This window comes from Phacochoerus africanus, chromosome 2 (genome assembly GCF_016906955.1).
Source record: "Phacochoerus africanus isolate WHEZ1 chromosome 2, ROS_Pafr_v1, whole genome shotgun sequence".
NCBI lineage: Eukaryota > Metazoa > Chordata > Mammalia > Artiodactyla > Suidae > Phacochoerus > Phacochoerus africanus.
The window spans coordinates 168,975,628-168,998,607 of NC_062545.1; the positions used below are offsets into that span (position 1 = coordinate 168,975,628).

Consider the following 22,980-nt stretch of genomic DNA (forward strand, 5'->3'; position numbering starts at 1 on the left):
AGATCTTGGTATCCCCTTCTGGTGCCCTGCCCAGAGGGGCTGGCTAAGTGGTCAAACTGGACCAGCTCACTCACCCTAGAAGAAAGGATGGAGTTGGGGAGAGCAATGGCTCTGACCCCGTATTCATTTTTGAAGCAAAGCACCCCAACTCTACTCTTGGGAAAATACACAAAAAGATACGAAAATGGCTTCCTGGCCCTCTGTCCCAGCTGCCTGATTTTTGGCTGATTTTGACTCCTGAAATTAATTTCAGGGATTTAAGCCCAGCTGGGCTGGGACCACTTGTGGAAATCCTACCGGAGTCGAGTCAGCAAGGTGTGAAAAGGGGACATAGCTCAGAGTTTCTGTGGTGGGTCTGGTGTGGATGGAGACAGCCATCCACTCCCCATGGACCAAGTGGAAGAATGGTTTGCACAACAAAAGTTAATTAATTTCCGTGGCATCACCACGTAGCGATCATGAGCCAGCAGATCACAGCCCCTTCCCAGCCTAGCAACATAGCCCATCTAAAAAGATACCAGGCCATTCAGATTCAGGAGAGGACACTTCCGGCAGGCTAGTACGGGCCTCTGCCGAATTTCCAGCTGGCTATAGAAATGTGCTTCAGAAACTAAAGGATACCATCATCGCCACCTCTGGGGAACCACTGGATTCAATCCAGCTCCTCAACCAAGGTCACACAGTTTAGCCCAATGTGGAACCTAACCTGGGGCCAGTCTTAATCCTCCTAACTTGGGGTCTACACCCCAGCATGACAGGCCTCTCCACGGTGAACTCCTTGAAGCAAGAGGAAACTAAAGAGGAAAAAGAACACAGCTGTTAGGAAAAGAGCCCCGGGCCTGACCCCAGCCCTCCCCCCTTCCTGCCTGCCTCCCCACACTGCCCAGGAGGGCTGGGAGGGCAGAAGAGGCGGGGAAAGGCTAAGTGGCTCAGAGAAGAAACCCTCGACCTTGGCCTCCTTCCCTGCCACCTCTACCAAAATGACAGCAGCATTGGCAATGACAGAAGCAGAGCAAACACCGCGGTGCTGAGGCCCTCGTGTCCAACCACCAACTGGAAACCGCTGATTTGGGCAGAAATGTGAACCAATCATGCAAAAGAACCTAAGGCTGAGGGCTGTAAGTTTTTTTTCTCTATCCAAGACCACAAAACAAATTAGCCAAGGGTCACACATAAGAAGAAATTTCATCTCTTTCTGCCTTAGAGAAATGTGATGTGCAGCTTGCCATAGTCTGGAAATGAAGGTAAAAGTACTGGGGATGGAAGTGCAGGAAATGCTAAGGAGTAATGTTAATTCCATACGCTACTAACTGGAAGGGAGAAACGGGGCAATGGAATGAGCGCCAGGAAGGAAGGAGGGGAGAGGGACGGAACACCGAGGGAGAGTAAGCTACAGAAAGACTCTGTGAAAAGGACACAGGTGTCAAAAAGAAGGCAGAAGCAAGAAAGTTAGAGGCTCAGTGGGTTTTTCTGTACTTCCAGAGTTGGTGAGAGAACTTTACCTATATTTACTGGTTTGTGAAATCGAGCACAGGTTGCATTCTTTGCTGTTCACAGATCTACAGCTGCTTTAATCTCAAGATGCTAAAAACGAAAGACAAAACAAAACCCCCAAACCTTTACGATTCTTGCTGAGTCAGGGAGGGGCTAGATGAATAGACATGATGTAAAAAAAGAGCCTAGAGATTTTAGTTAGCTTTCATCAAAAGCTCATGAAGGAGATCCCTGCCAAGATGGCCAACACAGACAAGCCTGTCCCAGGCTGTGTGGACAGAAACAAGTGAGATGGACCAAGCGTCCTCAGTGAGGGTCCCAAAACACTGTTCTGATGGGTCCAGACCTTAAATTCTGACACCCGAAGCAGAACAAACTTGTGGCAGGCGCCAAGGGTAGGAAGGCATCTGCAAACCGTAACACTGGAAGAACAATGGAAGGAACTAGTGATGTTTAGGCTGGAGGGTGGGGGAACTCATGATAGCTATCTTTCTCCGACTATTGGAAGGAGAGCTGTATGCAAACAGAGTACATTTATTCTGTGTTCTCCAGCAGCTCAAGAGCTAAGGTCAGTGTGCAGGAATTACAAATAGGCAGTTTTTGGACCAACATAAAACATAAGAGGGTGTTCAAATCTTTGCAGCTTGTCCCACCAAAGAATGGGCTGCTCTGACAAATCAGTGAGCCCCCGTCCCTGTAAGTGTATGCATCGGAGGCTGCTCAGTGACTTCTGCAAAGAACTTTCCACATGAACAGTACTGAACAATTATTAAATGAAATAATAATATTGTATGATGAAGCCCTGCAAAGAGATGAGCTTTGGATCTTTCCTCCTCTTAAAATGCTATGATTTGATGCTTTCCCTCTTTAAAGATGCATTATGTGTTTAGGCCACAGGCCTGATTTATTCATTCAACAATGTTTACAGAGTATCTGTCAAAAGCTGGGCACCTGTGCTAGGAAACAGAAACAGCAATGAACAAAAACAGGCACCTAACCTGTGGGTTTACAGTCTAGTGGGGAAGAGATAATAAGCCAGTAAGTATAGATATCTATGTACGATATATATAAATGCAACAAAGGGACAGAGGGGAAAAAATGAAATCGTGACAAAAGACAGTACTTCACAAAAGATCCCGGGGAAGGCCTTTCTAAGCTGAGCTTTCAGTGAGGACTTGAAGCCAAGTGAAGAGGGCAGCGGGAACAGCGAGGGCAAAGACCCTGAGCAGGCAGCATGCTTGCTCCTTTTGGGGATCAGCCAGGACGATGGGTACTGGTGATGGAATTTGTGGAAGGGAAGGAAACAGAGTGATAATGTGAGAATGAGATGGGGAGAAGCCCACTGTCTGTCACACGCACTTGTACACACCTATGGGATGTTGTAGAAGCATGTACCTGGTGCCAGGGTGATGGGCTTCACAAGCAGTGGAAGTCAGAACTGTTTGGACCACAGCAAAGGGGTTAAGATCCAAGACCCAGGCATAAACCTGTGATTTCTCTTGCCCTTCCTTAGAGGAAAAAAGGAGCTTTATTCAGGACTGTGCTCACCCAATGTTTCCAGGTAGAAACAGGCCTTGCCTGCACCCCTGGGGAATATCCTTTGGCAGAAAGTTTTATTCATGGGTGTCTGGGCACACGAGACACCATCAGAAAGTGTGGTTTGGTTCCAAGTTTTTGTGTGTGTGTCTTTTTTTGTCGGTTCCAGGTTTTAACACTTAGGAACTGCAGCTTTGGGCAAAGCTTCACTGGGACTTAATTTCCTCATCTGTAAAATGGGGAGAAGGATTCCTACCAATCCCACAAAACTCTGTGGGACTAGAGGCAAACCGTGCTGTCCTGGAAGGCACAGGGAGGAATTTTACGAACAAGTTTCTTACCCAAAACTTGGCGCCCCAGAGAGCAGAGGAGGTGTTATGTAGCTCAGAGTCCCCCACACTGCCTTGCACTTAGTTCGCAGTAAATGTTTGCTGAACTGAAAAGCATTAAAAATAACCTGGGAAAACATTCTGCCATTTCTTTCTTCCTATTAAACTGCAGCACACTTTGCCAGAATGCTCCAGAACAGTCTCTGTAATCCTTCACTTTGGGGGAAGAACCACCTGAGTCACATCAGGGCAGGGTGTTCAGAGGATAAAGTCCCAGGCCTGGAGACAGGAACAAGGCCTCTGGCTCTCTGGGTCACCCCAGTCTTTCTCAAACACTGTGAGCTGATGATTCAGGTGCAGGCCACCAACGGAAGAAGGGACTATAGACCATCCTAGGACAGGGGCAGCAGCTTCCGGAAGAGCTCATGAAAGCCAGAGAAACACAATATACACAATAGATACACAACATGCCACTCCAGATGAAGGCCTGATCTAATCCACTGAAGCCCAGATACAGAGAATAGCTAGTCCAAGGTCACCTCCACTATTTTTATCTTTTTAACTTTTTGAATAAGCAATACAGTCATTCTCATGGTTTCAAAACCAAAAAACTTAAGAAAACATAGTTAATTCTCTCTCCCATCCTATCCAGTTAACTATCCCACCCATTAAAAATCCTCCCAGAGTTTGTTTACACATATATAAGCAAATTTAGAATCTTATTTTCTCTTTTATCCCAAATTAGTATATTATATATTGTTCTTTACCTTTTTTTCATGAGGTTTGTGTAATATATAGTACATAAAAACCTTCCTTGTTTCTAATTTGCACTGTTTCATGGTGTACATGCACCACCATTTTTCTTAACTAGCCCCTGATTGATGAGTATTTGGGTTATTTCCAATCTTCTGCTATAACAATGCTGCAATGTCCATAAGCCAGCGCATATGTCATTTTGCATTCAACCAAAGAGCTAGAATCAGACCCCACTTCTGACCTGCTGGGCAAGTCATAGAGACCTGGAGTTCCACAATCTAATGCGCTCACCACTATACCTATGTGGACAAGTTAACTCACCTCCGTCCATTCAATGCTATGACTTAGAACCTATGAATGCCAGGCACTGCGCCAGGCTCCAACAATAAAGGTATCCTTGCCTTCAGCCCCGAAAGTGTCCAGTCTGGGATGGACAAGCAGAAGGGGCTGCTACAGCACACAGGGGCAAGTTCAGTGTGTCCTGAAGGCCATCTGACCTCTGTGGACCTGTGTCTCTATCTGGTAACGGAGTGGTCACACCTGTATCCTAGGGGCATTCTAAAGGATTCAAATGTGATGCTTGCCAAAAACCTAGCATGAAGCAAGGCTTGGAGCAGGTGCTCAACAAAGGGCAAGAAACACGGCACTGCCATGCCCATTCACAACACTTCCCCTTGGGAAAGGTGGAATGCATTGTTAGTTTTTGAAGTAGCACCTAAGCCCCAAGTTGTCTTAGGCAACTTTTATTGGAGGACGATTTGGACTTCCTCCCACTTTCCAGACCCTCTTTCACACTTTGAGGTATCCTAAGTACTTTCTCATTGGCATGTACAAGCCCTCATGTTTGAAGTATATTAGAGCTGTCAGTGGAAACCCAGACACACATATATTAAGGCCCTGGCACAGAAAGGTCAGGACAGGCATATGGAAAGTTGATTTTGCTGGGATTTCCCTGATAGTGTAAAAGAATCATTTAAAGGGGGAAAAAAAAATCTAAAGGAGAAAAGTCACTGAACCTCACATTAAAATGTATTCTATTTCACAATAAAACAGTTTCAAAAGTCACAAGTTCTAGTATCATCTGTTTCACTTTCTTGGGGGAACAAATGCAGCAGATTTTAACAGAAAAGAGAAAGAAATGAAAGTTAGGAGTCTGAAGTTATTATTTCCATATTAGCAGCAGCCCTAAAGTGGCTGGGAGGAGGTAAGAGGTCAAAGTCAAGGTGTGAGGTGCCCTACCTTGCTCTGAAGCCAGTGGCCTGGCTTTGTACCCAGCACAGCTCCACGGTACTATATGACCTTGAGCTAGACACTTCACTAGCTTTCCGAGCCTCATCTACGAAAGTGGGAATAATCCCATTCATTCTGTAGTCTTTCTATACAGATTAAGTAAGAATAAATACGGTGTCTGGCACCCAGATACTCAACAGTTAAAAACAAACAAAGCACATAAAGATACTATTTTCTCTCAGTATTTAGCAGAAAGATGAAAATCTAGTGCCTTCCCTTTATAAGCTGAAAGCACAACAGTAGGCATCAAATTATCCAGCCCCCATAATACTGGGAAGCCAGATTCCTAACAGGTTGATTAATGAAGTCTTACTTCATCAGAAGCTCCTTTCATATTCATGCAAGATGCCTGCTTTTAGATGAAAACTCTCAGCCAATTAAGGCTCATCCTGGTCCTTGGGAGAGGTGGGTCATGGCTGGATTTGTGACCTGACTGTGGGTTTCTCCCCTTAAAATAAGCCCTAGGGCCTCCAAGCCCTGCCTCACCACCCTTCATCAGAGGTTTCAGCAGGATCTCCTTTGCTCACCCAAAGCACCTGGCCCCTCAAACCAGGTGAGAGGGCCTGAAGGATCCAAATGGAACCCAAAAAGTAGCAGTAGGGGATCCTTCAAGAAACTATTTCAGAAGGACAGATGGAAATCCCACTGTGCTAGGCAGCGAGAGCCTGTGGTTACCCAAACTGGGCCACATCTCTGCTGAGACAGGAACAAGGCCAGTTCCAGGTGCTGAGCCCTTGCCTCGGGGGATGACTGGCGGTTACAGATGTGTTTCTGCTCCCCACTCTCCTCAACCGTACTCAGCCACAAATGAGAAGGTAAACCTACCATTGTTAATAAACACAATTTGGAAGTACAAATCTTTAAAAGGCTAAGTCTCAAGAGGATAATAAAGGACATTCTGGGACGAAAAGGCAGAGGATCAGTTGGCCTGGGGACACGCCTAAGGTTGAAAACAGGGAGTACTGGCCCATTACAGTTTGTCACTCTTTTGTTTCAGGTCAACTTTCCAATTAATCAGCTCATGAATTCGAGTCTTATCCTTTCTGGGCCTCAGCTTGCTCCTCAGCAAGAGAGTTCCTAGGTACCTCTACAGGTCCTGGCTCATGGGTGCCAGAAGTCTAGTGTAGGTTACTCGAGTCTTTGCTCAAATGCCACCTCCTCAGAGAAGCCTTCCCGGACCACCTATTCCCTTTTAACACAGCTTTATCTGTTTCATGAGACCTACCACACCAGCGGTCATGCCTTTGATTGACTTATTAATGGTTTCCCTTGATGGAATGGAAGCCCCACAGGGGCAGCCCAAATAATGACCTTCTCCTGTTCACTGCTATATCCAGAATGCTCAGAACACAACTCACCACGTGGCAGGCATTCAATCAACGTGTAAAAATGAATGATCCTCCACAGTATTTTCTATCTGCAGAAATCACCCTCCTAACTCTGGTTAACCTCAGGCCCTAGCCAGTCACTGCTGCTCATCAGGGACATCTGTGGCCATCTTAAGACTCCTGGGGCTAGCAAGGCATGCACTCAATATAAGTCTGGTTTCGGGCATAGTGGACACCTCAAAGCAGGATCCAGACCTCCCTGGAATCTAAGGCCATGCATCAACCTCACAGGTGCTTTTCCATTCCCACATCTGACCCACATGGGTGGCCACTTCTGACAATGACCATACTGGCCACTGGAACTAGGGAAAGATACCTGAACATCTACAAAGGCCAAGTATCTGAACCAAGTACCCCTCACTTTTGAGAAACCAACATTCCATTTCTTCTCCCAAGCCTATTGCTGTACCTCACCCCAAACAGAGGCCTCAGAGGGCCCTACACTAGAAGCCTCCCCAGACTCAGAAACCATACCTCAGCGTAAAAAAACACCAGCTCTCTCATCCAAGACACACAAAGGCTTGTCTGCAACAGAGCCACAAGCTAGATGGGAGCTCAGAGGAGAACCACTCATGGCAGCAGGCCAACCTCTGCAGAGGCTTCTTCAGGCCTCCCAGACAGCTGGGGAGCTTTACTCCAGTCCACGCCTGCCCACTCTCCCTGGGCTGCACAGGGGTACGCCTGAGAGCCCCCAGAGGGGAGGGGAAACATGCAGCAATGGAAGGAATGCCCTGGTGACTGTGATGGCCAGTTCCTGGCCCTCCATATGGAAGCGGCCCCTGTGCCAGAACAGACAGATCCTTCCCATTGGCCGCCAGGCGGGAGGCTGGAGGCCACATGACATCACCACAGAGCCTTCCTGATGCACCCAGCTGCAGGGGAGCTGTCCTGGGCTCTGGGAACACTCAGCGAGGCCCTCTGGCGAGGGGATTAAAGAGTCACTGACCAAGCCAAGGGAAAGAGGGGCCATGATGCACACTCCAAGGAGGTGACCCGAGTGTCAGGAGAGAGAACACTACTGTGTGACCCGGAAGTCCCAGGATCTTACATCTTGACATCACCTGGGATGGACATAATTTGTTCCCATTATTCTAGTGTGTCAAGGAAGACTTCCTGGGGGAAACTTCTCAGGAGCCATTTGGATGAAAGACAAAGGCTTGAGAGGGGCAGACCTAGAGTTCTGCAGCCAGGAGGGAGTTGAGAGGCAAGTGGTGCTACTGGTACAGAGCAAGACAGGCAGACAGCCCCTAACTCCTGATGGGCAGGGGTCCTAGAGCAGGGGACCTCTGTGCTTGGCTGATGTTGCTCCAGCTCCACCTCAACAAGAAGCCTGGGGCCCTTCTTGCCCTCGCCCACCCACCTGTGCAGCTCCAAGTGAGTCCTCCTAAGAAGTACTCCCGCCACACACAAGCTCAGATAGTGAGCAAGGGCCTTCCTCAGTAGGGCTGTCTACACCATTCCAACAGCTCAATCAAACCTAGGCTGGTCAGAATCTACTAAGCTTCAGGGGCTGTCCACAGTCCATACCTGGGATAAAACTTATTTCTCTCCATCCTGACAACAGCCCCTGGGAAACAGGTATTAGTGTCAGTCACCACTTTACAGGTCAGGCAACTGAGGTTCAAAAAGGTGACCTGCCAGATATCCTCAAGCGATGGGGCTCAGGGGGTCCTGGCACAGCCCAGTACCCCTGACTGCTTGGCCCTTAGGTCCCCTCCTTTTTACAAAATATCCACTAGCCTCTCAGTTCCCTGAAGACTAAGGATGGATCAAATCCAGCCTTACTCAATAAATCCCGCTTAGCACTCGTGAGATACCAGTAAACAAAAAATCACAATTGTGATGAGCAGGAATGCAGGCACATGTGAAATCTGTGTGGCCATGGCAGGGCAGGGATGGGCAGGCTAAGAACCGGGTCCCAGCACCCCAGCAGGTTAAATCCTGCACCTGCTTTCCTCTTTGCTGTTTTCCTTGCTCCATTTTCCTCTCTCTTATATCCATTTGGTTTACTTCTTCCTACCTGCTGTGAAGTTCTGCACCCTGACTCAATGTGGCAGCACCCAGCCATGCTTTAGAGCTCACTTTAGAGCATTCTAAAAAGAGACTGGGCACCACCTTGGGAGACTGACTTGGTGGTTGAGTAAAGCCTGGGAATTTCTTAAAATGCTCCCCTGGTGGGTTCTGAACCACAGCTGGGGTTGAAATCTGCCTTACCAACCACACACCCTTCCTCCTGCCTAAGTGCCGTGTTAGCTATACCTCCCCAACTCTGCTACAGAAACTGGAAATGCCAGCTTTCTGTAGCCCACTCCCCCATATGCATACCACCTCCCCCAGCCCAGGGCACAGATAATGAGATTCAATAAATTCTACCTGCTACACGGATACTTACAGAACATTCCTAAAGCTCCTTGATGTTGTGCTCACAGGTGAAAGTGGGCTCCCCTCACCCTCCCACCACAGCCCCAGCACCTGGCCTGTTGGTGAGACAACAGCTCAGGGGAAAGTTGGTTATGTGGAATGAGTCTCTCCCCCACCAATCCACCCCCAGCTCACTCACTCTCTCTCTCTCACTCATGCCCTCGGCAAAAGGTAGCAGAATCCACCGATCCAGAGCTTCTGGCCACTTCTGACTATAGAGACTTAGCACAACTTTCTGAAGTGCCCCCATAGGAACACCGGCGAACCTGTCTTCTCCAGGTTTCCCTGTGGTGATCCACTCCTGCCCTTCTAGCCTGCACAGATCCTGCCTCTGACAGATTTCCAGCCTGCAGGATAATAGGAGAGCACCTCCTCCCCCTTCCCTGACTCGCCCAAGTCTGCGGCCCATGGGATCCTCTCACCTGATTACTTTTGGGCCTTTCCAAGCATCTGCAGGAGTAGCCCAGGGGCTAGCCTTACTGGATCTTAAGAGACGACCTGAGGGAGCTTGGGTGTATCTGTGCACACAGCCTGACCAGGCAGCACCCAGCTGACAGGCAGCAGCGGACACTTGATTTGCTGGGAGTCTCGGGCAGACCCGGATTTTCCCTACTTATCAAAGAAGGGTGAGGAATGCGCTCCACTCCTACCCATCAACACCAGGGTTGGGAAGATCTTAATAAGGAAGGAGAGCTTGATAAGGCCCAGACATTTCTTACATGGCATGAACTTTCATAACCAAATTAAAAATAACACAGGCAATTGACTGGAGGAGTGTGGTCTCCCAAGTGGATGGCCCCCAGACAATAGACTGGTGCAGGAAAAAAATACTCAGACGTTTAATATTTTTTAACCTATCTTTTTTAATTTTGTTATGTTTTACAATATCATATTTACATGAAGTGTATGTGAGTCACCTGTAACTAAAAGGTAGACATATTAGGGCTGGGGCTCAGGTTCACATTTTTACTGACATGGGATATAAAACCCAGAAAAATGTGAAAACCACGGGACTGAGAAAGTGTGAATCAGGAGGCGGGAGCTCACACCGACCCAAGGGAAAGCTGAGGACACCAAACCTCAGTGGATGCTTTGTTTCAGCGGCTTTGTGCCTGGCTCACCAGACCATGGGTGATGAAAATGACAAGAACGTGCAAAGACCATGGCTCCTTCACTCAACCAATACTTCTACAATGCCCGACACATGCCAAGTGCAGTGCTGAGCCCAAATAGGCCCCCTCAATCATGCAGCCTATGGGCTACGTGGGGATGGCAATGCGATTTCCAACACTCACATGCAGGAATGTCTAATTACAAACTGAAGCTCTTTGAAGGAAATGTCTGTAAGTGTTTTAGAATAAAAAAATGAGACCTAGAGCTGAGGAGGGGTGGAGGATGAAGGAGATGGTAAAGATGATTAGATGTTAAGGACGTGATGGTGGTAGTTCAAGCACAGAATGGATTCAAGAGCATCAATGCTGGTGAGTGAGGCCAGTGCAGTGGGAAGGGGGTGAGGAAAAAAAGAGGCAGTCCATGCAAAATCCTAGTTGTTCTTATTAAGGCTTCTGGACTTTATCCTAAGGACAATGGTGTATTTTAAGCACAGAGTGACACAATTACACTCACATTGTGGTAAGATCATTCTGGTTGAAGTCTGAAGCAAGGCTTCAAGGGGGCTGTGTGCAGCCCTTTGGACATGCCGACTCTGGGGACATTAAGGTTGAGACAGGTGCATCCTGGGCTTAGCCAAGAGGTCAGGCTGGAGGTGTAAACATCAGACCCCAGGCAGCACATAGCACCTGCAGCTGTCAGTGAGGAAGAAGAGTCTGTAGGGAGGGAATACAGAAGAGAGCATTCAGAGCCTGTGCTTGACCGAGTCCAATACTTCACAGCTGCAGGAGGGAGAGCAAAAGGACCCCAGAAACTGAGGAGTGGCCAAGGCTGTAGGAGAGCTCACCAGAGAAAGGGAGTGGTACTAGGGAACACACCTCATGAAGGTCAAGGGCTGCTAAGGAGTCATGTAAAAGACAATAAAGGCTATTGGGATTTGGGGAGCAGTTCAGGAATTGGAGTGAGGAGGCTGAGGTGTAAGAGAAGTCAGCAGGAAGTTACAGTCAGACACTTCAGGAAGTTTGAACATAAAAGGAAAAAGAGAAGTTCCCGATGTGGCACAGCAGAAACGAATCCAACTAGCATCCATGAGGATGTGGGTTCAATCCCTGGCCTTGTTCAGTCGGTGTGGATCTGGTGTTGCCATAAGCTGTGGTGTAGGCCAGCAGCTGCAGCCTGGGAACTTCCCTTGCTGCAGGTGTGGCGCTAAAAGGCAAGAAAAATTTAAAAAAATAAAAAGGAAAGCGAGAGATACCCAGTAGCTAAAGAGACGATCAATAGAATCTTCCTACTTGCTTTAAGATGGGAAAAACATCCCAAGCTTGAGAAGGACCCAAAGGAGAGCAGCTAGGTGCCCAGAAGGAAAAAGATAACTGAAGGGCAAAAGAGGTAAGACTCAAAGGACAGCTGAGCTGGGCACGGGTTTTGTCCGGGAATTTCTTAGGAAACCAAGAGATGTCCATTTTCTCTGTGAAGGGAAGGTTGCTGGCTGGGAAGGAGGGGTGGAGGGTAGCTGGGCAGTCAAGAGGAGTAGAGACTGAAATAGTGGCTGAAGTAGTGACAAGGCGCTGCCCAGGAAAAGGATGAATTGTGATATTACCCTCAGCAGAAATGACTTGGAATCTGGTGCTGGGGCTGCTCCATGATGTTTAGATGCTATAGCTACACTCAGATGCCACCCATTCCTGTTGAATTGCTTGTGGGGAAAAAACAACCTCTGCCATGTTTGAAACTCTAGCTTCTAACCTCTTTTCCCATTGAAACAAATGTTACTTTTTGATACAACGTGTCTATCCATAATATAAGCTTTTTTTTGTTGTTAAAGTGAATGCCAACAATGGTGTTCTAGCAGAACATAACAATGACATCTAACATTTATTGAGTGCTTACTGTGTGCCAGACCGTGTGATAGGCACTATTACATCATCATTTTACAGCGCCAATGAGAAGGCGCACACCCAGGCAGTCCGAGGAGGCCAAGGCCAAAGACCTCCCCCCGCCCAACCCTCTCTTTCCCGCGTTGGAAAATGTCAGGGCTCCCAGTGCAGTGCACTGAGTGACGAGGGCAGCAGCGGGTGACAAGGGTAGAGAGGGGGTGGAAGAACATGCTTGGCAGAGGGCCACTCGCACAGCAAGGAAACTTGGAGGAATCACTACTGACCCTTGGTGGAACGATTTCACAAAGCTGCAAATGGCATTCCCTCATTCCCCGAAAACAAACCACAAAATATCTGAGTGTGAGGGAATCTTAATATTCATTTTTTAATGTCTTTCAAACATTAACAAGTAATGAAATCGATTCATGGGTCAAAGCCAGAACACTTCTGTTAATGAAAAGTGTTTTACCCAAAATAAGGGAGCATGTTGTCAGTTTCTGAGATAACCTGTGTATGTTTATACATACTGGGTAGTCATGTAAAACAGAGATCTTACTATAGGAACGAAAAGTTTGAAAGTCACTGATCTCATTCAACGCTCTCATTTTAGAGTAAACAGAGGCCCAAAGAGGCCAAACAACATGTCCAAGTGTGTTAATCACAAAGCTGAGAACAGCACCCAAGTGTCTAATAGCTCTCTGGTAATTTCCTCACCAAACCGGAATCTCCAAATGTAAATCCCTATGGGAAAGACAGCCCAAACTTTAATCCACATTAGAGTAAATGATAGTGGAGTAAGTAAACTGATCTTTTAGATCTGCTGCCTGGAGCAAGTTTTGGTAAAGAAGGCACTAGATGAGTGCACCAGGGCAGCTGCAGAGCTGAAAGAAAATAAATTTGAGTGGAAACACAGGGGATGCAGGGTGTGGCCCTGTAGGCACTGGATGGGACCTGGTGCAGGGGGACAAAGACATCTTATCTCATTAACAAATGTCATCAGGACAACTGGTTCTATGCTGGGAGACTGCAGGGCTAGGGGTGCTTTGCTCATCACCATTTTACTAAATGAGAAGTTCTGAATAACAGATGCCCTCACAAGTTTCCATCCCTGCCAGATTCCATCTCTTTAATGAAAACATCCTTGTTGGGTTATTTATCATTTGTCATACAATTATAGTTCAATGTAATATAAGATTCAGACTCAGGTCCCTATTTCTCCAACTGTCTGTGGGAGGAAGGTGGTGGTGAATGAGATTGATGGAAGGTACTTCTTAGGAGACTAGAGCACTAGCTAGAGCAGAGGGTACACAGGTCAAAATGTGTGTCTAGGGCAGGAGGGCATGGCATCTGTAAGGGAGTACCCCCTCTGGACACCAGAGTAATGAGCCTCCTCTTCACCAAGTTAGATTTCAGGCCAAACAACTGGACCAAGCTCATTCGACCAGAGCTCATGTCCACTCAGCAACAAGCTTTCTGCTCCTTTCCTAAGTGATACACCAAGGTAGAGAGGGCAGGCACACTAGTAAGGAGATGTCTGATAAGCATCCTACACAAATTCCATAAAGGATTACCAAGAGCCCTGAGATTTTTATTTCAATATGGTATAATTAATACAAAACGAAGTTCTGGACAACCAGCCCCCATAGCTCAATCAGGTGCCTCTATTACAAATAAGGAGGCTTGTTTAAGTCTAGAGTAAGTCATCTTGAGAGGCTGGAGGTGCAGCAGCAGCCCAGAGAGGGAACTGGGTCTGTGGTTTGCTGTCTTTAAAGTACAGGCCACAGTTATGGTGACTGGGCCTGCTACCCTTAGATTTATTGCCTCCTTCCTGGCCAGGCCAATCGTACATCTATTTCTTCCACTCATTAGCTCAGGCACAAGAGACTAGAAGTTGAAAGAAGGGCTCTGGAACTCAAAAGCCACATTACTCTTGGTACATTCCCCAGGCAATATGCCCTGGTGGAAGAGGAGCAGGCCCAAACTAGAGATTCCAGGATTACCCGCAGGTTTTCAATGGTCTGTGCTCTGAGAGTCTGATGTCAGCCACCAGGTACACAGCTACTGCGCCTTCTGGACCTCAAAGCTCAAACTGTTGCAGTTCAAAGTCCTTCCCTCTAGTTTTGAAGACATCTAAATCTTAAGGGTAACCATTTAACTACAAGATATACAAAAGCCTTTTGAAATATTCTGAATATGAAAGATAAAAAATTTCCATTGGTTACAGAGAATAACTTCTGAATAGAAGGAATGCTCAATTTTACACCAGCAGTAAGTACTACTTCTCTTCTTATGGATGTTTATGGATTGAAGCCAATTTCCACTACATATCAACTAGAGAAAGGGCACATGTAAAAGGCCTTGGAAAGACCCCCTTTAAGCACCACCAAAAAGAAAGGCTTGTCACATGCTTTAAAAAATTTTAACAATTAAAAAAAAAATTTAGGGAGTTCCCATCATGGCTCAGCAAAAATGAATATGACTAGTATCCATGAGGATGCAGCTTTGATCCCTGGCCTTGCTCAGTGGCATAAGGATCCAGCATTGCCGTGAGCTGTGGTGCAGGTTGCAGACATGGCTCAGACCTGGCGTTGCTGTGGCTGTGGTGTAGGCTGGCAGCTATAGCTCTGATTCGACCCCTAGCCTGGGAATCTCCATATGCAGAGGGTACATCCCTAAAAAGATAAAAATATAAAATAAAAATAAAAACCCAGATCCCAAAGTCCTTCCCCACAATCTACTAAACCAGAGATTATCAAACTTCTGTAAAGAGCCAAACAGTAAACTTTACCTAGAGGTAATATTGACAGTACTACATAGGCACTTTTTTTATTGTAAGAAAACACATTTCTACAATTATTGATAAAATACAAAATATATAATAAGTACAATTTTTTTGGTAATAAAGGTCTAAGGAGACAAGAATTCTCTGCAGGGGAAAAGGGGGGTAATAACATTTCACTTAATTGGGATTCAAAGTGTTCCACATCATCAAATTGATTGCAATGTTTACACGTACTAATTAATTATTCTTAGCTCATGATACAAAAACAGGCAGCTCACCCAAAATTTGGCAATGCCAGTACTAAACCAATGCCTAGCAGTGGAGCCAGGAACCTACATTCTACATGCTTCCCAGGTGATTCTGGTAAGAGGCCACTGAGGACCCAATATAGACTATCCAATTTTCAAAGTCCCTACTGTTTTACTGGTTTTACAATGGGGGAACCCAACAGTGAAGAGTACTGGCTGTCTGACCTTCTCTCCCAACCTGGATGATTCACCCCTGCAACGGAGACAACGTAGCCTTGCCGGGCCTACCCTTGAGGAGTTGGGGGAGGATTAAGTGAGATGATCCATAAAGTGTTATTGGTAAACTAGGTCCTAGAAACTAAGGACATGCCAATTCTGTTCAGCTTTTGGTCTGTAGATGGAGACTGATGAAAGTGGAAAACACATTACATGCATGATCCCATACACACCACTGAGTGGCTCCTGCTTATCTTCTCATTACTCAAAATGTGTCCCCCGACACCTAAAAGACCAGATTCATTTCAGCCTAACCAGATGTGTTGTGCTAACCCAAAGTAGGAAAGTGTAATATGGCTTCCCCCTTAAAACCACAATCCACAGAGTCTCTGATCCTGACCACCTACCTCAGTATCTTCAACCCAGAGGCTACCCAGGCTTCTCTCTCATAAGGTGGCTCCATTTTAAAGCCAAAGAAAAAGCTCTTTCCCACCGTATATTACAAATAAGGGTGCTTCAGGGGAGGCAGTAAAGAGTGCAGGTTGAGTATGCAGACTGCCTGTGATAACATCTTTATGCCTCAATCTCCTATGTGTGATATAAGGATAATAGGAGTACCTGCCTCACAGTGCTGCTGTGGGGACCAAATTAATTGATTTGTGTAATCCACTTACAACTACCCCAGGCACAGCATGGGTACTATATAAGCACCAGCTATTGTTGTTGTTCTCTAAACCCTAGAAAAGCTCAAAGTTGTGCCTCATCACACTCCAATATCTCTCTGAGAATAACACTATCACACACTGAGCACCCCAGGGACAGATCAGGCCGGTTTTGTCACTGACTCATTAAATGAGATTATTAGTCCCATTTTACAAGCGAGGAAATCAAGGATCAAAGAGGCAGGTTAACTTATCTTACTTTTGTGGCAGGAAGCATTCAAACTCAGGCCTGCATGGTTCCACTACCCAGCTTCACTGTGAACCCCTCAGGTTCAACACTACCATCAAGAACAGGAATCCAGTAACAAAACAGAACTGACCATGACTATAGGGAACTCATGCTCAATTTTCTGCCCCTGGATCCCTGGTAGGCTTGCATAAACTGGAGTTAATATCAGGCTACTTGAACCCAATTAGGCAGTAAGTCAGTCTGGAAAACATCATGCGATGTATTCCAAAGGTCAAAGTTAAACCTTACTTTCTGGGCAGCCTTAGCCGGGCACTGCCTTGAAAGCTAGTCTCCATGCAGACGTCTAGGAGAGTTTAACCAATGAGGTGCTTAACCAGCATCCATATCAACTTTTAAAAAGTCCCAGAGAGACTTCAGCGACGCGATGCCCTTCCTGGCTCTGGAGTCAAGAGCCAAAGAAAGGTGGTTGGAAAAAAACATTTACTTTTTAAAAGGCAAACCTTACTCCCTACTCTTTTCCGTTTAGGGTTACTTTTACTACTGCAGCTGCCTTCCCTTGGGCACAAATAAAAGGGGGAGGAGCAGAAAAAGAGCGAGGGGGCCTCCCCTAGCAGCCAGCAGGGCGCTGCAACACCCACCTGAAACGCGGAGCGCGACCTACCTTCCCGGAGAGCCCAGCCCCTGAGGGCGTTTCCCCAACGCATCAACTCGTCCCTCCCGGGTAAACGGCTGCCGTCTTGGCTTCAGTCAGGGCCGCTAGAGTCGCGTGCGCACCCGCCTCCCCCAAAAGAAACCTCTTGTTTAATTTCTCCCCCCACCCTCCTATCACTTCCGCCAAAGAGCAAACACCAGGGCGATCCGTTCGTCTTTAGGGCCACATTTAACTACGGCTAAAACGCCTGCAGGAGGAAGGGCGAGATACTGGCGAGAAGAGGGGCGGGGGAGGCAGAGAACGCGCCGGGGGGTGGGGGGAGCACTCGCAGGGAGGATCGTCACCCTACGGAGCTACGGCCGCCGCGGCGCTCCAGCAGACCCTCAGGCGGTTGGCACAGGGAGGGGACCGGCATGGGGGCCCAGAGTACAACTGGGGGGGTCCCTGGGACCGGCTCCCCCTGCTGTCTCCAGGTCCGGGGCCGTCGGGGCGATGGCGCAAGAGTCTGCGTTCCCCCCCCCCCACAGCGACAACAGCCACGGTGACAAAATGGCAGCCCGGCGCCCAGCAGTCGTGCCACAGGCGACCAGGACCCTGGCGGCCGTCCCTGCCCCCCCCCCCATAACGCCTCGGCGCCCTTCGGGTTCGGCCTCCGGCGGCTTCGGCCGTTAAAAAAACAACAATAATAAATAAAACACCTTGAGCTCAAAACCAGCTCGGAAAGCCAAAAGGCCCGCCCGGGGGCCAGCCCGGCGCGGCCGCGACCCGACCTGCGCGCACAGGGCCAGGCCACCCGGTCGCCTGCCAACCGGCCCGCACCCCGCGCCACATGGAGCCTGGCGCCCGCATTCGGAGCCCCGCGCTCGGCGCCGGCCGCGCCATGGGGGAGGGGCGGGGCGGGCCGCGCGAGACCCGGGAAACATGGCTGCTCGTCCTATTTCGGCGTCGCGGCGTGGCCACCGGCCCTCGGATCAGAGTTGGGAGAGGCTCTGAAGGTGGGTGTGAGGGGACCCTGGGGAGAGCACGGCGGGGAGGGGCGCAGGGGGCGTTCTCCGGGAGCTATTTATCTTAAGAACGTTTAAAAAGACCAGTTTCTCCTCCCCCACCCCTTTTGTCCCTCATTAGGTAGCTTTCTCCCCCTCCTCCCCAAACGGGCAGAAAGTGCCCCCTCCACCCTCACCCGCGCCCCACCCCGCCTCAAGGCAGGGGGCAGGCGTGTGGGCCGGGAGGCTCGGAGGCGAGGGGGCGAAGCGTGAGAAATCGCTCCCAGTTCGGCGCGGCGCGCTCCCCTCCCCCAGCACACACTCGGCGAAGTTTAAAGAGCCGGTTCGACCCGCTTTCGATCTCGCTCCCAGTTGGCCAGCAGCGGGGATGGGGTAGGCCGGGCGAACCGCGCCTCCACACCCTCCCGCCGCGACCCCGACCCCCTACTCGGCGCCCTTCCCCCTCCGCACGGGGGGCTTCCGGAAAGTACGCGGGAAGCCCGCGGCTCGGGCCCCCTCCCCCATCACCACACCCAGCCCCCCAGTCCTCCGGCTCCGGGTCCAAGCTGGGATGAAACCGGCCAGAGAAAGGCAAACCGCCGGCAAATTGTTCGCGGAAACTCCTGCGTCCTCGGGCGGGCAACCCCTCCCCTCCCTCCGCCACCCCCTCCCTGCCCTGCGCGCCATAAGGCACTGCACGTCGACAGTCCACAGCTGCGTTATGATGGGGGGGCACAAAAAGGATCTTGTTTTCAAAAGTCTCACTCAGGTTTGGGGAGGAACTAGAGAAAAGAGGAAGCAAGGCCTGCCTCCGCCAGGGATTCGGGTTTTAACGGGCTGAAGCGGCGACAGGTCAGCGCACAGTGCTACCCAAACTCCCAACTCTGTGGAACCCCGGCCACCCGGGCTGGGGGTGCAGGGTTCCTCCGCCCGCGCTCCGCTTGTCCCGGGAGGTGCCACGAGGGCAGTCGGCCAGCGTCTCCACCCCAGACCCTGGGTCTCCTCCGCTGAGCCGCCAACTCACATAAAACACTGAAAGCGAGAGGGAGACAGAAATAAAAACGGGTGTTCGTTCGAGTAACCCACCCTCACCTTTCCCCTCCTTAGGGGTGGGCTTTGGCCAGAGCCTCCGGGTTCCCATCCGTGTTAAGTTTCCTCTGGCCGTACTCGCGCCTCTGCCCAATCAATAACGGCGACGGGAAGGCAAACTCCCATCCCGGAGCTGCGTGTCTGTTATGCCCGCATAAATCTGGACCCAGCCAATACCCACCACGGGCACCAGCTCTGGGCAGCTCGCGTCCTGACAAAGTTTCCCGGGCCCATTTATTAACCCGTCGCCGAATGGCCGCCAAGGAGCCCACCCAAGAGACAAGACAGGCCAGGGGTCGGTGCCGGGGGGCGCCACGGCTCGAAGGCTGGCACCTTAGGGAGGCTGGAAGGAGCAAGGGGGAGAGGGAGGACCTGGACTTAGCCTTTGGGTAACTTGCAGTAGCGATCGCGCGAGGTGGGGAGGCGCGGGGATTATCTATGCCTTTGCACGTTCGAAAATCCCTCCCCCCCCTTCTTCCAATTTATCTTCCCTCCAGAAGGAAAGGAAGAAACATCAGCATCTGGCCCGAAGGTGGGGTGGAAAGAGTGAGGGAGAAAGAGGAGGAGAGGAAAGGAGGCAGAGAAAGGGAGGGAGGGAGAGAAAGGGCGCGTTCACGAACACTACAAAGTTACAAATATGGCTCCCCCGTCTCTCGCCTCATCACTGCAAAGAAATGAAGACGCACTTTAAACTCGAGCCATTCCCAACTCCGCTGCAGCCCCCTCCCCATGCGCTCTCCCCAGGGGCCTCGGCCCACATTTATCAGAAACTAAACCGGACTCGCGAAGCCCAAAACTTATTGTGTGTGTGCGAGCGAGAGAGAGAGAGAGACGGAGAGAGAGAGGGAGAAAGGGAGGGGGAAGGCGCGGGAGGGGGGCGGAAGGGGGGATTCATTTATAAAATATAAAACCCCCTTTTTTTGTTGTTAAATCCAGGAGGCAGCCCCTCTCCTCCTCCTCCCTCGTTAATCTTTCCCCTAGACGGAGTCACGCGAGCAGCGAGCTCAGAGGGTTATTCTGCCTCATTCTCTCCGACCCAAACGCGTGCGCCCGCTGGCCCCCGATGGGTGCACACTCGCACGCACACTCTCGCACCCACACTCGCACACGCGGGAGCACACGCACAGGTAGTCACACACCAAGGGCAGCGGCGGCGACAGCCAGAAAATGATCGGATGGCATTGCAACCCCCCAACCTTGCAATTCATTTGCAGTTCGACCCCCAAACCCACATCTCCTAGGCGCCCCCCCTCAAAAAAAGTGCCTCCCCCCAACGCACACACACACAAAGTAGGAGAATGGACCGACAGAGATATTTTTGGCAAATGCTCACATCAGAGGGCGTCCTGTTCCGCAGCTCTAAATGAATCCGTTTGTCCATCTCCATCTCTCGCGCTCTCTCTCTGCAGAGGCTCCCGCGCCGGCGGAATTCAATCAATAAACCCCGAACCCACGGCCGCGCGTTTTAGGACTTTGAAGGCTCAACCAGCTCCGCTCGGTTCTCGAGCCCCCAGCACCCGCGGCGCACACTAACCTGATCACCGTGGAGGCGGGATCGGCGGCTCCGCGGACGAGTGGCAGCGGCCTTAGCCAATCGCTGCCGAGGGTCTCCGGGCAACAACGAATGGTGGCGGAGGCGGGGGGGAAGGGACCAATGGGCGGGCTGCGCAGCCGGCCAGGGAGGCTCAGCCATTTGGTTGTGGTACCGGAGACGGACCCCTTTAGATTTCGGGGCGGCTGAGGAGCGCGGCGGCAGCTCGGTTGCTGAGCTAGGGGGGTGGGCGGAATGGCGGGGGAAGGGAAGGTGACTGTGCCTGGAGGGCAAAGCCGCCCGGCCTCACCAGCCCCGCAGCCGCCTCAGCGTTTGGCCGGGGGCGGGGCCGCAGGTGCGTTATATGAAAGGGAGGGGCGCGGCCGGAGGGGCCGGGGGTTGGGGTTCTCGCCGGACGGAGGGCTTCGCGGGGTCGTCTTGGGCCTACCCTCGCCCCTCCACTGGGTTGTGGAAAGAGGCAGGCAGTGCGAGGCCTGGGGGCAGCGGACTGCCCCGCGGGCGGGCGGATGAAAGGCCTGGAAAGAGGGGGAGGGGTCAAGGGTGCAGTGGGGGGAGGGGTGGTCTTTTTCTGGGTCCTTTGGGCCGAGCTAGTGGAGGGTGGCTGCTGCCCCCATCTCCTTTGCGGGTTCCAACCCCTGGGCTGCAGCCCACAGCCCGCGCGCCCCTTCGCCTCCCGCCTCGTCGTAGTCCAGCCATGGCCATCGTAGTCCCTCGCATACTTCAGTAAATAAAAAGCAAGGTGCGTCCACTTTTGGGTGACTTAACCTCTCGGTCTCGACCCTTTCCATGGAGGGGCATTTCAGTTTGCTGTTTTACTAGCTTGGAAGGAATGATCACCAAAAGGCACACAGGATCTTAGTCAATAAGTGAATGAAGAGCAGGGACTAAGAATTGATACTGAATATATTGAATATTTTAAATAAATGAAAAGGAAGGTGCTTGTAACTCCTGGTTTTCTGGACCAAAAATAATTTATGGGCTTTATTGACCTGGTGAAATAAAACGGCGCACAGTTTATTTTAATCGTCCACCTGAGTCATTTGGTTCAATTTGGGTTGCCAAAGAAGCTCTGTTTGGAGCACTTTCTCCAAGTTGTACGGTTTGCTTGCTTTGGATTTTTTTGAATCACATTGGTTGTAAGAGACCTTAAAGCCTTAATTCCCACTTGATTACCAACTTCCGTGCTAGGGCCTTGTTGTGTACTAAGTTGGCTGCCTGTGTCTGTTAATAAATCATGGGGATTGTTGTCAACAAGGACAGATACATCTCCACACAACTGTTTTTCCATTCTTTTATTTCTACACAGCTACGCTCTTCCTCCTCATACACTCCGAGGTAGTTCTTTTGGATACATTGTGTTTATTTTTCATGGATGTAGGTTCAAGTGAGATACACCAATATGTATGTTGCAAATTTGAGATATTGTTACGTAACACCAATACAGTTTCATTCTTGAGCATATAAAATTTAGGAAGAAATAAAAAGTGGCAGAATGTAAATAAAAGTCACATATGGAATGCTTACACTGAGGGAAGAAACAGTGGTAACTAATATTGTAACCTGATGGATTGCAAATGTGAGATCCTGAAGCTAAGCATTTTACTCAGTAAATTCTTCTTTCAGAAAAAATATTAAGTAGGATTTGAAAAGTGATCATGTTTACTCTTAAGTAGCTGGGAAATGCAAGATAAAAATGGGAAGTCATTGTTTTATTTCATGTGGGTATGTATAGTATATACTTGACTTATTGACGTATCAGTCTTCCTCAGTTTTGTTAATCTTATTAAAGTCCATTTGTGTAGTTGGAATTTATTCTTTTTAAAATTGTATTGACTTCGTTATTAAACATATTGGGACCCCGAATTACCTCTTTGCCGGAGTCAGTTCCTATTTCTGGATGTGGTATTTAAGGTTGTTTTAAAACAGAGCTCTTCATCACAAACACATTAAACCAATATGATGTATAGGAATCTATATAACACAGGAGTCATGAAATTTATGTCCTCTTTGGTGGTAAATGTTCATCTTCAATTTAAAAATTTGATCACAACTAAATCCACACTGGTAGCAATGTGATAATATGGGACAGTGCCTTTCCAGAGAAGTAATCCCTTAAAAGCCAACCAATCAAATGCTAAGATGTCCCCCATCCAGCTCTGCCATTCGGAAGCAAATAGCTCACTTTATGGAACAAAGACTGGAGAGAATAAAGCCCAAATCTTGGTTAAAAAGAGTGTCCAGGAACAAGTTAGAATCAAAAAAGTCATGACTTGATTACTAGTCAAACAGTTGTTTTAGATATAACAGCTTTTGTACTGGTTTTGGAAAACTGAAAGAGGCTTCCT

General features: G+C 49.2%; 1 protein-coding gene and 1 long non-coding RNA gene across 4 annotated transcripts in view; one reads left to right on the forward strand and one right to left on the reverse strand.

Annotated features, from left to right (window-relative positions):
• Positions 1-20,791, reverse strand: part of ANP32A (acidic nuclear phosphoprotein 32 family member A) — a 37,161-nt gene extending 16,370 nt beyond the window's left edge. For 2 of the 3 annotated variants that reach the window (XR_007133153.1, XM_047767169.1), the window contains exon 1: positions 20,618-20,791. Coding sequence is in view for 2 of the 3 variants with exons in the window: in XM_047767169.1 (XP_047623125.1) it covers positions 20,618-20,776 (159 nt within the window). In the remaining variant the exon portion in view is untranslated. Of the gene's footprint in view, positions 1-20,416; positions 20,543-20,617 lie in introns of those variants that run through there. The other variant, XM_047767170.1, reaches the window with a different exon arrangement.
• Positions 17,333-22,498, forward strand: LOC125119750 (uncharacterized). Its single transcript, XR_007133154.1, has 2 exons — positions 17,333-18,006; positions 20,493-22,498. It is a non-coding gene; the product is annotated as an uncharacterized LOC125119750 (long non-coding RNA).
• Positions 22,499-22,980: the final 482 nt, after the last annotated feature.